Here is a 16444-nt window from a genome sequence, read left to right on the forward strand (position 1 = left end):
CAAGGGGGAGGGGGGCCTTACCTGCCTCCGTCCGCGGTCCGTCGGCTTCTTCAATTGAGCCCGCGGTTCAACCAGGAAGTCTGGGCCTCAAGTGCGGCCTAGACTTCCTGGTTGAACCGCGGGCTCAATTGAAGAAGCCAACGGATTGCGGATGGACACAGGTAAGGGAGGGGGGTTACCGGGCCCTGCCGCTGTCGCCGCATGGGCGACAGTGGTAGGGCCCGGTAAACCCCACTTACCTTTCTGGTGGAGCTCCGGATCGAGGCGAAGGATCCGCCTTCACCTCGATCCTCTTCGCCACGCTCCGCCGGCCCCCCAATCCTCTTCGCCTCCGCCTTAAGGGCAGGCAAAGCCCCCCGCTCCGCTTCTAATTCGCCGGTCCGATTAGAAGCGGAGCACATCCCTACTGAAAATGTTTCAATACAATATTAACTTTTTCCTTTTTTTTTTTTTTTTGGTCATTTTTATTTTGATCACCTAAGACTTCCCTCCGATGTGTAAGATTTGAATTTCATATTATTTTCACACTGGTTCGCTTTTAGGTTAGCTGTTTCAAAAATCTTGAAAGGATGCTGACACATAATATTTTTTTTTTAATAATTTTATTTTTCTACAGTACTTAAACATACACATTACATCCTCTCATAAAGAAAAAACAACAACATACTACATAATATTGAAAAGTTGAATACATAATATCTTATCTAAATACATAAACAAAATTAACATAGAAGTGCACCCCCCACCTCGGGATCTCATTCCTGATTCCAGAATCTCATACTTTCTTCTGCTGGTGGTTTCCCACTTCCTTTAGAAAACACAAATATTAGGAACTGTTTCCAAATTCCTTCAAAATCATTTGATTTAGCTATACCTCTTCTCCATTTAATATTACTTGTCAATTTATCATTAATAGCTATATCCCATACTTCTTTATACCATTCTTCAATAGAATATTCCCCTTGAATCTTCCAGTTCCTAGCTACAATCAATCTTGCTGCAGTCAACAAATTCGTTATCAGTTCCTTAATTTCCTTTTTACATTTAAAATCTTCAAATAGTGATAATAATGCAACTTTTGGTGTTTGTTCTATCTTCATTTCCACAATTTCTTCAATCTCCAAAAACACCATCTTCCAAAATTTTTGAACATAGTTGCATTCTCACCACATATGTAAATACGTTCCTTTACCCCCACATCCTCTCCAACAGTTTGCTGACTGCTGATTATTTATCTTATTCAATCTAACCGGAGTTAGGTACCACCTCCATATAATTTTAAAATAATTCTCTTTTATTCTTACTGACATATTTCTCAACGCTCTTTGTTTCCATAGTCCCTCCCAGCCCTGTTGTCCTATTTGTACATTCAAATCTGTCTCCCAAACCATTTTGCCTGAATTATCCATCAACCCTTTCTCCACCAGTATTCTATATATTTCACTCATCAACCCTTTTAACACTGTTCTTTTCTCCCTATCATTTTCTTTCTTAACTATTAATTCCTCAAACTTCGTCAATTCTCTACAATCTCCGTTATCTCTTACCCACTTTTTAGTCCACTGTTCTAATTGCCAATAATTTAACCAAGTTAATTTTTTATCTTTAAGGACCTCTTCCATATCCTCTCTTGTATTCATTCCTCTTAACCATTCCCTTAATTTCATTTTATTTTTTTCTATTAAATCTTTACTTAATCTACTCTTTAATTTCTCCGGGAAATTCTTTAACATTATTACCGGTGACAAAGGGGAGCTGCTCGGAAGCAGCTCCCCTTTATATTTACTCCAAATTTCCCAGTGAGACCTCAAAAGCGGGTTATCTATACTTTCTACCCATTTTTTTCCCTTCCCTAAAAAATACATTCTCCAGATTAATCTCTATATTACTTGTAGTTTTATCCTCCATCCAATCTAATTCTCCTATTCCTGTAATTGCCTCCACAATATGTCTTAATCTGTTAGCTACATAATATAGTTTAATATTTGGGAGACCCAATCCTCCCTTTTTTTGACTTAAATACCATTTACTTTTATTTACCCTCGCTTTCTTATCACCATTACAATAATTATTTATAATACTTTGCCAACTTTTTATCTCTAATTCTGAAATTTTTATTGGTAGCATCCTAAACACAAAATTAATCTTTGCTAAAATCTTCATTTTTATTAATGCTATTCTTCCAAACCAGGATAAGTTTAATCTTTTATATTTTTCCAATTTTGCTAAAATCTCTTTTTTAACACATTTAAATTCTCTTTCTCTAAACTCTCTAACTTCTGCGTAATTTTTATTCCCAAATGTCTAATCTGATTCTTAACTCTCATTTCTCTTCCCTTTCCTTCCCAATCCTTCTCTTCCTTTTTAGTATAGTTAAACAACATCATTTCTGATTTGGACCAATTTATTCTTAACCCAGTAACATCCTCAAATTCTCTCAGTTGCTGTTTAATTCTCCCCATCTTTTCTATTGGATTTTTAATAGTCAGCAACGTGTCATCTGCAAACATATTCAGTTTAATTTTTTTCATACTACCTATTCCTTCAATCTCCTCATCTTCTCGTATTGCATTCACCAATAATTCCATTACCATTACAAATAGGAGAGTGGACATCCTTGCCTTGTCCCTCTTGCTAGTCGTATCTTATCCGTCACACCATCATTCACTACCACTACGGCTGTATTTTGAGAGTACAACTGTTCTATTATAGCTTTAAATTTATTTCTGAATCCCATTTTATTTAAAACCATCTTTAGAGCATTTTTGACATCATTGGTAACAACTCAAAAAAGTGCTTTTTAAGAGAAATGCAATATCTGTTCATCCCCATCAAAACAGGCCAATATACTGATTTACATTTAAATGCGTTCTCACGGCCTGATTTCCAATACATGTCTATGGGTTTACTCTGAGTAGGACTATTTCCGTGTTTGTTTATAAACCTGACGTAAGATTTGTGTTTTTTTGCAATTTCTATTTAAACTCTGCAATAAAATGCTCTACTATATTGCAGAAGATTGAGCATTTTTGACGTCATTGGTACAAATCACAAAAAGTCCTTTTTAAGAGAAACACAATATCTGTTCATCCCCATCAAAACAGGCCAATATACTGATTTACATTGAAACGCTTTCTCATGGCCTAATTTCCAATGCATTTCCATGGTTCTACTCTGAGTAATAATATTTCCGTGTTTCTTTATAAACATGACGTAAGATTTGTGTTTTGAGCCAAATCTGTTTAAACGCTGCAATAAAACGCTCTATAGGAGTCACTACTGTATTGCTGGGGATTGAGCGTTTTTGACATCATTGGTAACAATTTTCTTGTTTAATTTATTCTGCTTTTGCTGATTAGTTGAAATGTGGTTCACACTAAGGTTACAATCCTATACCCTCATACCTGGGGATAAGCCCCATTGAACTCTGTAGGACTTGCGCCTGAGTAGTCATGTGGATTGCACTGTAAAAGTGAAATCTAAATGCAATTTTAAAATAAAAATTAAAGCAATAAAATATTACCTGTAGAAAATTGCTATCTTGTAATAACTTATGAGATTGTAACAATCAGGCCCTATAAAGGCATGCTGGAGTGTCTTCTATACAAATTACTAATGTTCAAATCTAAACTGGAAAAGGTCAGTCTGCCTCCTACCATTACAGAAAAACTTTGGTGGATTATAATGCCCCTCCCCCCTGAAGACTGAAGTTTTTTTATATTGGCTACCTCAGCTGAAAGTTGGAGGGACTGAATGGAAAATAAATGAACTGAGTCTTGCTTCTCTGTAAACTGAGTTCTAAAAATGGGGGTCAGAATTGGGATTAAGGAAACATACCATGTCCTCCAAGCTTAATTTACTTTCAACAGAAGACCTTTTAATTTGAAAGGTGGACTTTCGTTTTGTTGTTTATTAGATGGGAGGTTGACAGCATCAGAGATAGTCTTCCTTTCAGCCCAGTTGTCCATCCCTCCATTAAATTATCATGGTTTCTCTCCCCCCTTCTTATAGTGTTCACTTTGGCAGTCACATGGAAAACCAAAGGTTACATTCCTAGAGGAGAGGAAGGAAGTAAATCATTATGCTGCCATGTTAACAGTGGGCAGAGTCTGGATAAATTAGAATAATAGAAATATTGAAGAAGTATATCACTCGGTTTGATTTCAAGTTTGCACTGCCTAATCTTACATGATTAAACACCATTGCAGCAAAGTTGCCAGACCTACAAGCCATACATAAAAGTGTTCCTACAAGCACCAGGCATGCATTGTTTTGCATAGCATCAGGAGAGGTGGCATTTTAATCTTTTTGGGATGGAGGAGGGAAGACACATTGCTTCTTCGTGGTCTCTATGCATCACACTTAATGGGGCTCTGTGCCTGCACGGAGCCTCAGTCGGACTTCTAATAGCTGAGAACTTTTTGGGCAGAAACTCCTCCCCCACGGTCATGTGGTATATATATATATATGGCGTTCCCGCCCACTCCCTCAGTTCCTCTTCGACCGTCGTCAGCGTTGCCTCGTCGGGATTTGGGTTACTACTTACCTGCTGCTGAGAAATCTCCGCCTTCTCATTTGTCTTCGTTTCTCTTCTTTTTTCTTATCTTCGTCTTCCTAAAAAAAAAGAAGTTAATTTGACCTTATTTTGTTGTTAGCGTCCTTCAGGCGCATGGCCTTGAAGGGCCCTTTTACTAAATGCGTCCAGTGTGGCAGTAAGCTGCCGCCATCAGACGGACACACCCTTTGCCTCCTGTGCCTGGGAGAAACCCACGTTGTTGAGTCCTGCAGGCATTGTATGTCTTTTTCTAGACTGGCTCAAAAAAATAGAGCCAATAGATTGAAGGCACTTTTCTGACAAAAAGCGCTTCAAGCGGTGGACCCCATCCTTTCACCCAAAATGGCGTCTTTCGAGCAGCCATCTGCTTCCTCTTCACAGAACCCTTCCTACTTCAGGGGGTTCTTTAACCCAAACAGCAGAGAAAAGGCTCACTAAGAAAGCTAAGAGGCCCAAGAATAAAAAGCTCCACTGAAGAAGAAGAAGGAGGAGGAGGATAAAACTAAGCATCTTCCTCCGGTAACAATGCCACCACTTCCCCCTCTACTCAATTCCCCTGTTCGAGTACTGGTGAGGTCCCCTCTGCCGCCATTAGTCATCGAACCAATATTTACAGCATCAGAAGGAGAAATTAGGGAGTTTTCGCCATCCCCACGGCCTCCCGCCCAGGACAATCGGTCCCGAGACCCATCTCCGGACCGACCGATTCCACCAAACCAGCCAGTCGACGCTGTCTCCCCTCGACACCAACAACCTTCGCCACCGGTCCGTGCCGACGATACCAGCAGTCGCTCACCCTCTCACTCCCTCTCTAGGAAAAGAGGAAGCAAACCACAACCGCATCCGGAGCACCGGGGTCACCATATCCACTCCAGATCCCCTCACAGAGACTGGGACAGATTCTACGAATACTAGAATCTGAATACTAGTCTTCAATTTTGAATCCGACGGCTGTCGCATTTGAGTACGCATTCCACCCAAGATAGCGCTATCTCTCCAAGTGGGCAACATTCTTTTGGTACGCAACCGACAACGGGATCGACCCGCATAATGGTCCCGTATCCGAAGTACTTCAATTTCTAGCGAACCTGTTCGAGAAAGGACTCAAACCTTCCTCTATTAGAGTCTACCTCGCAACCATATCAAACTTGCGGCCAACCTTTGAAGGGTACACCATGTTCTGTCACCCGATGGCAAGAGCCTTCCTTAGAGGCCTGAACAACCTTGCACCACCTCTCAGGTCCCAGGCTCCGTCATGGGACCTTCCTCTGGTGCTAAGAGCACTCATGGCTAAGCCCTTCAACCCCATGGCTACATGTAACCTGCAACTTCTCTCTTGGAAAGTTCCATTCCTCGTAGCCATTACTTCTGCTAGAAGAGCCAGTGAACTTTCAGCCCTTAGGGCAGACCATCCTTACCTGATATTCCACAAGGAATCTGTTTCACTCTGTCCGGACATCTCATTCCTCCCTACAAGCTAGATGTGCACGCCAATTCTTCATCTCGTTTCGGAAGGGCTATCCTGGCATCCATGTTACAGTGACACCTTACCCACCTCCGGTAAGTGAGCTTGCTAATCACCCCATTAAGTGTGATGCACAGAGACCACGAAGAAGAAATGCAAGTTGCTTACCTGTAACTGTAGTTCTTCGAGTGGTCATCTGTGCATTCACACTTACCCCTCCCCCCGGGCTGTCCCCGCTTCAGTGTCAGTAAATCTGTCAGTACCGAGGCATGGGTTCTCCCGAAGCCCAGGATCGACTTTCGGTCTCGAGGAACTGCGGAAGTGGGCGGGAACGCCATATATATACCACATGACGGTGGGGGAGGAGTTCCCACCCAAAAAGTTCTCAGCTATTAGAAGTCCGACTGAGGCTCCGCGCAGGCGCAGAGCCCCATTAAGTGTGAATGCACAGATGACCACTCGAAGAACTACAGTTACAGGTAAGCAACTTGCATTTATTGTTTCTAATAGATGAATGGATAGACAGACAGACACCTTATCTGTCTGTCTGTTTATTCATCCATCCACATTTGCATGCTTTTTTTGTTTTTTAAGTTGTCATTTGCCATGAATCTTTAAAAGGGGGTTGGATAAATCCCACCTAAATAAACAAGAGGGATGCAGAGTTCTCCAGCCACTTTCCTTCTCAATTTCCAGTTTCACAAAGAGGGGGAATGCAAATCCTGGTTCTCTCAGGTAGGCATATTGCTTCAGTGCTCTCAGTACAGTGTAGCTGGTTAAGCAAATCTTAGTAATCCCTGTTGATTCCCCCCCTCCCAATTATACAGGAGTCACGGCTGTCTTTATTTATACATGGATTTGCTGCTTTTCTACATAACAAATAACTATTGAAAGCAATGTACAAGTACAAATCACAGGAAAGTCAGTTAAAACTAACAATGGGCTTTTTGCTTTATTCACCATGGTTAAAGCAGTGGTTTAAGGTGTCTTCTGTACACAGCCTGGCTTTCTGGCTTAACCACCATGGTTAAAGCCATGGTTTAAGGTGTCTTCTGAACGGGCCCAATGGCTTTTAAAATATTACTTAAAAAAAAAACCTATATGACAGCAGCTACATTAATTAAAATCTGATTCATAAATCATCTGTGAGCCAGGGAAAGCCTTCAAAAATGACCCTTACCTATCAACAGGAGCTAGAGGGGGCAGGAGTTTGCAGAGAATTATGTAAGATGGGCATCACACATGCTAAAGACACAAGCCAGCTCCACATTACAAATAATCTGGTGCCTATAGTGTGAGAATGGACACTATAAAACTACATCCACAGAAATTGAAGGACAGGGAGGTACATCCTTGGTGAATTTATATATGAGACAAGAATTCTGCTATAAGAATAATGTTCCAAGGCCTAGATGTTGACAATTTTGTGCACCTATTGCTTTTCATAGCTATTATATGCAAGGCACCAATATGTACCAAATAAATACAAGCTTTCTAAAAAAAAAAATGATTTTGAAATCCTCCAGTTACCAGTACATAGTATTGAGTGTTGAGAGAGAGAGAGAGAGCTTCTAATTATATAGATTGTGATTTCAAGAGTGAGCACTGTATTCTAAACAGTCTTGGGGGGCAATTATTCCAACTTCATGCTTTGTGTATTTTTCAAAGGGAAGACAGGAACCCATATGATTAAACCATTAACCTTGCTTTTAGCATTATTACAATGCTCATTGAAACTAAAATTACCTTTAAATATTATCCTTGTGATCAATGCATAAAAACAAGAGCTGTGTTATTTTTGGAAGAGAGAACCCAGATAATTTGTTAGTTAACTAGTGTAGGGTTTGTTTGTTTTTACTATAATTTTACAAGCATTATATTTTGCCATAAACGGATGCCTAGTTCAATCCGTTTATTTGTGCTGAATGGGTCAAAGCAAGAGCTGGTATTGCCACAGCTAAAGCTACAAATTGTATACTTCAAAAGTAGGTACATCTTTAGTGGTGTACTTGAACACTGTTCCCATAGGGATGGAGGCAAACCACAGGATTTAATACCTTTTGCCAAAGGATCTTCCATATTGTCAGCAGTCCCCGGTCACATGTTTCTGAATGGCTGTCTGTTAGCTGTGACCCTTTGCAGAGCAAGAGAAAACAGATGTCTCATCATGCTGCCAAGCTGATGGTGTTTTTCCCCTCTTGCGTGTTAGGAACAGTTCCACACACAGAGTTTTTGTTAATTAGTTTCAGATGATGACTAGGAGTTTTACACCATATACGACCTCCAGTCGCTGCTTTTTCTACTCAAGTGGCTGCTGAGAGCTGGTTCTTCCTATTTCTTAATCAGTGCTAAACATAGCTTTATGCTTATTAGATATTTAATCCCTTCTTTAGTGCCTAAGGAAGAATAACATGCATACATATAGAAAAGCAGTACTTTTAATCGGACTTGTTTTGTTATGCTTGAAGAAAAACAAATAATCAAATTTGGCAGATTGTAGAGTTTTTAGTCCTAGGTTACCGTCTTCCTTTTTGAGAGCAAAAACCCTGTACAGTAACAAATGTCATCTTATGTTGCTAAGCACCTAAAAGTGCAGCAGCTCACGCTGTTTTTTTTTTTTACTGGACAGGACCTGCTACAGATGGCTGAGGCAAAAGCTATAAAATCTGAATAATATTGTAACTTATACTTCATTTTATTGCTTTGCTTCAGCACCTCATCTGTCTTTCCTAAATGTATTCTCAGAGTTGGATCCATGGTGCATAGACTCTGGCTTGAAATTGGTTTAAACCTTTTATATCAAAACTTCAGAGTATGTGTACCATTCAGATTATATCTTTTTATAGAGTTGGATCCAGAGGAAAGTGTGCATAACAGGCCTGGTGCAAACTGATTTCCCTGCCTTCTCCTCCTCCTCCCGGGAGCCCTTCTGTTCCCCGACAAGGCTCTTTCAGGGGTACTAGGACCCTGCTGAATGGGGTCACCTATGCCACAGGGAGATGAGACTACAGAGGAATCCCCCCAAATTGGGAAGAGGCGAGTTCTGCAAGAGAAACCAACATTTTCTTAATCTTCCCTGAGAATAAGATGGCATGCGTGAACATGGAAGTCCTCTGTGTGTGTGTGTGTGCTTAGAGCTGCTTTAAAAAGGAAAGAAGGCAGATGGGGGAAAGAGCGAAAGAATTCAAATATGATATTTATGAACAGGTTTGGATTCAAAGATTCCACTGCATGAACGTGGATTCCTGTTCTGCCTGCAGCTACCCCCACCAGGTTCAGGGACTCTGAAGGGTGGCTTTTATGGAAAAACTTGACAACAGCAACCATCATGAGTAGAAGTATCTTCTACTTGCACACCAGAATGTTTGAATCCAAGTCATGGATTTTTGGACACATTCTGAGGACGTGGTGGGTTGCTTCCTCAGTGGAACTTTACTAAGTAAAAATTAGGAGGGAGGGAGGCTACTTCCAAGGCAACTTCGACTTTCATGTGAGTCCACCTAACTAACTGGTTATAATTGGGACAATTGATTTTTCGAGGTGGGGAAAAGCAGCACGCCCTTCCATCTTTGATTTCTGCTGGCATTGTGCAGCAAATACTTCCCCCTTTATTTAGTTTTTCTCTCTCTTTGAATGTAATTGTAGAGATAATAATGGCTATGTTGCCAGAAGAAGGAAGAACTTCATGTTGTGAATGTTAGTAGCTCTGAATAGATGTAATCATACATTTTGGCCACATCTGTTTCTCTAGAGGAGTTTCATTGATCTCCCAGTGAACTTTTAGAGACTGCTGTTTGACTACTTCAGAATTAAAGGTTTATTGGTTGCAGCCTAGACTGCTTTGTTCCTAGTACCACTTTATTCTGGAGACTTCAGTCACAGACTAAGTCTCATGAATGCTGTTTTATGTTCCAAATATCCATCGTTTCTCTAAAAACTAATAGACCTTTTAATTGCTTTCCAGCAACAAGAACAGGATCCAACTAATTTATATATTTCCAATTTGCCACTTTCAATGGATGAACAAGAGCTTGAGAATATGCTGAAACCCTTTGGACAAGTTATTTCTACAAGAATACTTCGCGATTCCAATGGCACAAGTCGTGGGGTTGGCTTTGCAAGGTACTGTGGTTTGTATCCAGTATTAACCTAAAAGTCTTGGTAAGCCTAATAGCCCTATGGCAGCTGTTTTATATATAATTTTTTAAATGCTGTACATCATAAATGCTGTCTGCATCACAATGATGATTGCAGCTATGGAAAGTATACCACACCCTGCCATGAAAATGAGCAGAAAACACAGATGTTAGCATTGTTCATTTGACCAAAATAGACTTGTTCAATTAACTAGTCAAATAATGTTGAAGTATATGGTGCATATATTCATTAGTACAATAGAAGGAAATTGTGCTAACTATGAATATTGATGTTAACAATTTATTATTGTTAACATTTTATTATTAACATTAAAGATGGAAATGCATAGCAAAAAAAAAGACAAAGGTAGGTATGGTTTTAGAGCCTTTGCGATATTAATGTGTAATTGAAATTTCATGCTGTCTTGCAATTGAAAGGTGGCCTACTACTTACACAAGGGCAAATGTTGTAAACCGCCCAGAGAGCTTCGGCTGTGGGGCGGTATATAAATGTAATTAAATAAATAAATAAATAAATAAGGGCAACCTTGGAATATTCAGCAATGTTAAGACTATTGTCAAACAACTGGTTGATTGACTGGCATGCCAACCGTCATAGTGCTCCCTTGTTGTTTGCACATTTTATTTCAGCTCAATATTACTTATTTATTATTTATTTATTGCATTTCTATACTGCCCAATAGCTGAAGCTCCCTGAGTGGTTCACAAAAATTAAGACTATTCAAAGTATAAAACAACAGTATAAAACCATAATATAAAATACAATATAAAAGCACAACCAGGATAAAATCAGCAGCAGTGCAGAAATACAAATTTTAAATACAAATTTTAAACAGCAAAGTTAAAATTAATTTATAGACTGTTAAAATACTGGGAGAATAAAAAGGTCTTCACCTGGCTTCTGAAAGAATATAGTGTAGGTGCCAGGCGAACCTCCTTAGGGAGCTCATTCCACAGCCGGGGTGCCAAAGCAGAGAAGGCCCTTCTCCTGGTAGCCACCTGCCTCACTTCCTTTGGCAGGGGCTCACGGAGAAGGACCCTTGAGAAGGACCTTAGGGTCAGGGCAGGTACATATGGGAGGAGGCGTTCCTTCTGATAGCCGGGCCCCAAGCCATGTAGGACTTTAAATGTTAATACCAGCACTTTGAATCGGGCCCGGATTCAATTTTGGTTAAGGGTTCTTGCACAAATGAAAACTCAGAAATAATTGCCCAGTATTGCTGTATGCACAGAAAAGTAATACATGATGATAAAATAAATTAGAATCCTGTTAATCTAAATAAGAAATAGAAAACTGTTCATACATTATTAACTATGAATTTCCTCTTTTAGTTCTTTACAACTTGAGATGAGAGAACTGTATTTCTATTTGGATGTTGATTTTCATTCCTTAAATTTTTCATAATTGAAGATTTACCATTTGGGGGGGAAACTGGCTGAATTGGAGGAGGGGTAGATATGAAGTACTTATCAGATCCAAGACATAACTTTTTCAAACTTGACTTTAAGACAACATGCTTCTTATAAACAAGCTTTGAGCTGTGTGCTGAGATTCTCTCACTCATTCACTCCTATTTGTCAGAAAACTATGGTTTGCCCAATTTGCATGGAACAGCAAACTCTAGTTTGCCTACAGACCAGCAGGGAATTGCAGTATGTAAAGGGATCATGTAAGCCTTAGGCTTGTTCGCATAGTGACAAACACTGGTTTGACATTACATCCGAATGGAACCTGAGTCTTCACCATAGTGTCCTAATTACAAAGTACAAAAACCAAAACATACATAAGTTAATAATATATAGTTAATAATATATAGTTATTTCTTTTGCAGGATGGAGTCAACAGAAAAATGTGAAGCGGTGATTGCTCACTTCAATGGAAAGTTCATTAAAACACCTCCCGGGGTTTCTGGTAAGTTTCTTGTATTCTTTGTAGAGGTGTGCAATGAATGATTCTTGTAACTCAGATATGCAAGTGAGATCTGCAGCACAGTATTGCTGTTGAATCTCCCTAAAAGGAATGCCTCTGTTCAGGGCTCTAACCAGCCAACCTGGAACAGGACCCTTGTAGTGCTGTTCAGGCCAAAGGGGTTTCAGGGGTGGGGAAGAAATGAAAGACACCTTTTCTTTTCCTCCCACCATCCTCTTGAAGCCTTCCCCTGTTGTGCTAAACAGCATTAGAAAACTTCTAGTCCCAAGCTAATGAATGCAGTAGTCCTTGAATATGCAAGCAGTCCCATCCTTCCTCACCACATTTTCACGAGGACATTTATAATTTGTGAATTGGGTAATTGTGGATATGTCTGGCAGTACTTCTGTGATCACAGTAGACCTTTTCCTATCCACTGAGTTCACATTGTGGAAATTACCATATAAGAGAGGTGCTGGGAGTATTGCAACGTTGATAAGGGAGGGTGTCTCCCTAAATTTTTATTCTGTAGCCCCAGGCTGCAGTTATACACATGAACAGGGAGATTAAGGGTGCTGTTATCTCCATTTATCAACTAATCAGATAGCTGGATAGTTATTCACTAGTGCAAGCATTATCCCATTACTGTAAACCAAAGGTCTGAGTATAGGCCTCTGAGCACTATAACATTCCAGTGCTTTAAAAACAGGTAGGTTACACAATGTTACTGTTAGGCTATGGGCAAAGATTGTCATAACTGTAGTAAATAGTTTGGGATAAGATGTGCAGGGGCGGAAGAGGAACAAATAAGTCTTTTCTATTGAGCTACTCAACCCTTTTCCTCTGGGTTTGCTAGTTTGTTCTGCAGTGTTGAAGTTGAAACTTCATTAGAAAAACTTGATACCCAAATATAGAACCTGATGAAGCTTTCAGATATTTTTCAATCTACCCAAATTAACTTGTATGTTACGAAGACAAAACTAGCAAGTAAAAGCCTATAAGACCTAATGTTGCACTATGTCCTGCCTTGTAAATGGTCCCTGGCTGATGGCTGGTTGGCCACTGTGTGAACAGAGTGCTGGCCTAGATGGACCTTTGGTCTGGTTCAGCATCAGGGCACTTCTTATGTTCTTACTCCTAATGCAATTTCATTTATTCATTTGCTGTTGTGAAAGACCCAGCCCATCCTCTGATGGACAGCTGTCAGCTAATGATAATTGACCAACCTGCCTCCTTTGGGCCCTTTAGAAGCCAAGAGTTAACACCCTTTCGTTATCAGTTTCTGCCAGGTAGAAGCAGTATGTTGCTCCGTGGGATTAGATTAATGCTACCAGTGAGCCAGACATGAAGTGCAGGTTGAAAAAGACATTTACTATGGAGAAAATGGAGCATCTCTTCTATTTTCTAGGGGTAGTAAAATTGTATACTATAGGGAGGAAGAGACTAAGTAGCATACATGACTGCATTTAGGTGAAGAATGAATTGAAAGTAAAGTTAGTTCATTAATAACTCAGGCTTGACTTTATGATCTGTTGGATATAGGTGCAACTCTTTGAGCTGGGGCTCTGGAGTAGAATTCCTCATGACTCTCCAAGTGCAAAAGAAACATATTTTCATTTTACACATTCCTACAAATACCTGCTGCTTTGCTATCTGAAGCAAACTGAGTCAGCCACTTTCGATGAGTTTCACTCTGATCACCAGTTTGATGGGGAAATGTCAAATTAACATTTGTGTCATAGTCTTTTATCATTCCTAAGAAACATTTGGTTCGTGAATTATGGGCACTTATCTTTTATGATGGTCTACTTAGCTACTGCCATTAGAAAGCCATTGGAGATGCATGATTAGGCTAAAACTGGGGATTGTGCTTGTGGAATTCATTAAGAGCTCCCAATGTTTCAAGCACTGGAAATGGCCCGCCCAAACTGTTTATGTTGATAAAGGGTGGAATTGCATACAGATAGCAGGCTTAGTTCTCAATGGTTGTCACAGCATTCAGCAAGACAAACTAAATGGGTAGTAGTCAGTTTAGAGGGACAAGACTGATCCCTCAAGCAGGGGCACCAAGGTGGTGGGGCAGTTTTTTAAAAACATTTAAGCAGTGTCTATCATTGAAGTGTAGCACGCTTCAATACTAATGTGGGTCGTGTTGCCCTGATACTAAGGGGCTTGATCTTCACAATCCATACGGAGTATGGATAATCTTCCATCCTGCCCATCATAATTATAGATATTTCCTAGTAAATAAGGAGCACAGGTACACACAGGTTTAATGCAAAAGAGGGAATCCTAGATTTAAGTTGGACTATTCAGTGTTTAATGTATATGTTGTTCTGTGCTTAAAGGTCCAAACTAATTGACTAGATGTAGTGCTTAATGCTCCAGAGCAGGGATGGACAAGTTGTAAGCCTATATATACCAGCTGCTGAGTAACATGGGTGGGAGGATACTCTTGCACCTGTGTTCTGCTTGTGGGTCCCTGGTCAACAGCTGGTTGGTCTCTGTGCCAACAGAATGCTGGGCTAGATGGACACTTGGTCTCATCCAGCAGGGTTCTTCTAATGTTCTTATGTGTTCCTACAGATGTTTTGGCCTACAACTCTCATCAGCCTTAGCCAGTATAGCCAATGGTGAGCAATCATGGAAGTTGTAGGGCCACAAGTTGCTGTAGACATAAATGCATGATTTATTTATTTATTTATTACATTTCTATACAGCCCAATAGCCGGAGCTGTCTGGGCGGTTCACAAAAATTAAAAACATTCGAAGTATAAAACAACAGTATAAAACCATAGTACAAAATACAATATAAAAGCTCAACCAGATAAAATGTTTAATGTTATCAGAGATAGCTGATATTTGTGATTGACGTAGCCCTTACAGATGATCCACCCGGAGCCGATGTGATTTACTATGACCATGCCAAATATGTGCTATCCAGTATTAGATTCTCCTCTATTCAAGGCATCAAAGTCATGTATTTAGCATTCAGCATCAAGTGGTTAATGAGAAAAAATGCTGGTTAAAGTAGCAGTAAGAGAGGCACTGTAAAATATAGAATCTGCAGCAAATGAAGCGTATAGCTACTTGATGCTTTGCCGGCACTGCTTTCATTCTGTCTCCTTTGAAAGAAGAACTGAAATGCTGCCTTACCATGTCCGTCCTAAAGACCTTTTTCTGCATCCCCTCTGCTTTACCTCTTTCTACTCTGTATGCTTTCCTTTCTGTAATTCCTACTGTCTACCAACAGAATAGTCACTTGTTTTTATTGCCCTGGTGAAACATGGCTTCTTTTCATTAGCTTCTCCTCACAAATGGCAATGCATCCCGTGCTGAGGCTGTCCTGCATGCACGGACATACCTTTAGCTCCACATGTTCTGCTGCTGAAGCCTGATGTATGTGTGGCTTCAGATGTCTGTCTCCTTTGATCTTAACTCTATTCCTTGGCTTTCTGAGAAGGGCAGGCTTTGCTTCCCTTCAAGATCAGGAGAGGCGAGCGCTAGGCCAACTGTACTCTCCATTAGCAAAGTTTTCCGGGGTAAAGAGCAGGTAATAAATACAGGTAACACACGCAATCAATCTGCAGTGCTAGAACTGTGTGTACTACCAAGAGACACAGAAACTTGAGTAAATCAGCAAATCTGAATTGGATGGGGAAAGCACTAGAAGGACACAGCAGCCAGAAGATGGCAGTAAATAGATGTGGGAGGAAGCACATCTGTTTTGAAGAAAGCATGTTGTCATAGTGCAGTATAGCTGAAATAACAGAGTTTGGAATCAAATATCGAATGGCTAAATAGGTTTATGGGAAAGGGAGCTGTGCCTCCTGGATAGCATGAAGCAGATCAGGAAATGCTTGTACAAACAGTCCTTAGGAGACTAAAGCAGCTAGATTTTATATTTTAGAATGTTTAAGAAACACATATGTAAAAGCTTTGTGTTTACATCAGGGGTGGACAACTTATGGCCCTCCAAATGTTTTTACCTACAGTTCCCATCAGCCCTAATTAGCATAGCCAATGGAGAGGGATCATGGGAGTTGTAGGCCAAAACATCTGGAGGGGTAGCAAGTTGCCCACCCCTGGTTTACAAAGCGAGGGAGTAAAAAGCAGCATCCAGTCATAAAGATATAAAAGGCTTGTTGGAGAATATTCATTGCAAAAGAGCTAGTAATATAGCTAAAATTAAAGGAAGTCATTAGTAAATGAAGAAAATCAAAATTTTGGAGTTAAGGTGGGTAAGAAGGAAAATGGGGAGTAATAAGACTACCCTAGTAAGACTATAGTGATTTTCAGCCATGGAAAATTACAAGATTAATATGTAGAACAGAGCCTTCCTTGATGACCTCAACTGT

The 16444-nt window shown here is 40.1% G+C and overlaps 1 protein-coding gene across 4 annotated transcripts in view; it reads left to right on the forward strand.

Moving 5' to 3' along the window:
• Positions 1 to 16444, forward strand: part of RBMS1 (RNA binding motif single stranded interacting protein 1) — a 163184-nt gene that overhangs the window by 124248 nt on the left and 22492 nt on the right. For all 4 annotated transcript variants that reach the window (XM_063116481.1, XM_063116482.1, XM_063116479.1 and 1 more), the window contains exons 5-6: positions 9985 to 10142; positions 12010 to 12089. In XM_063116481.1, the coding sequence (XP_062972551.1) occupies positions 9985 to 10142; positions 12010 to 12089 (238 nt within the window). The remainder of the gene's footprint in view (positions 1 to 9984; positions 10143 to 12009; positions 12090 to 16444) is intronic.

This window comes from Elgaria multicarinata, chromosome 2 (genome assembly GCF_023053635.1).
Source record: "Elgaria multicarinata webbii isolate HBS135686 ecotype San Diego chromosome 2, rElgMul1.1.pri, whole genome shotgun sequence".
Classification (NCBI taxonomy): Eukaryota; Metazoa; Chordata; class Lepidosauria; order Squamata; family Anguidae; genus Elgaria; species Elgaria multicarinata.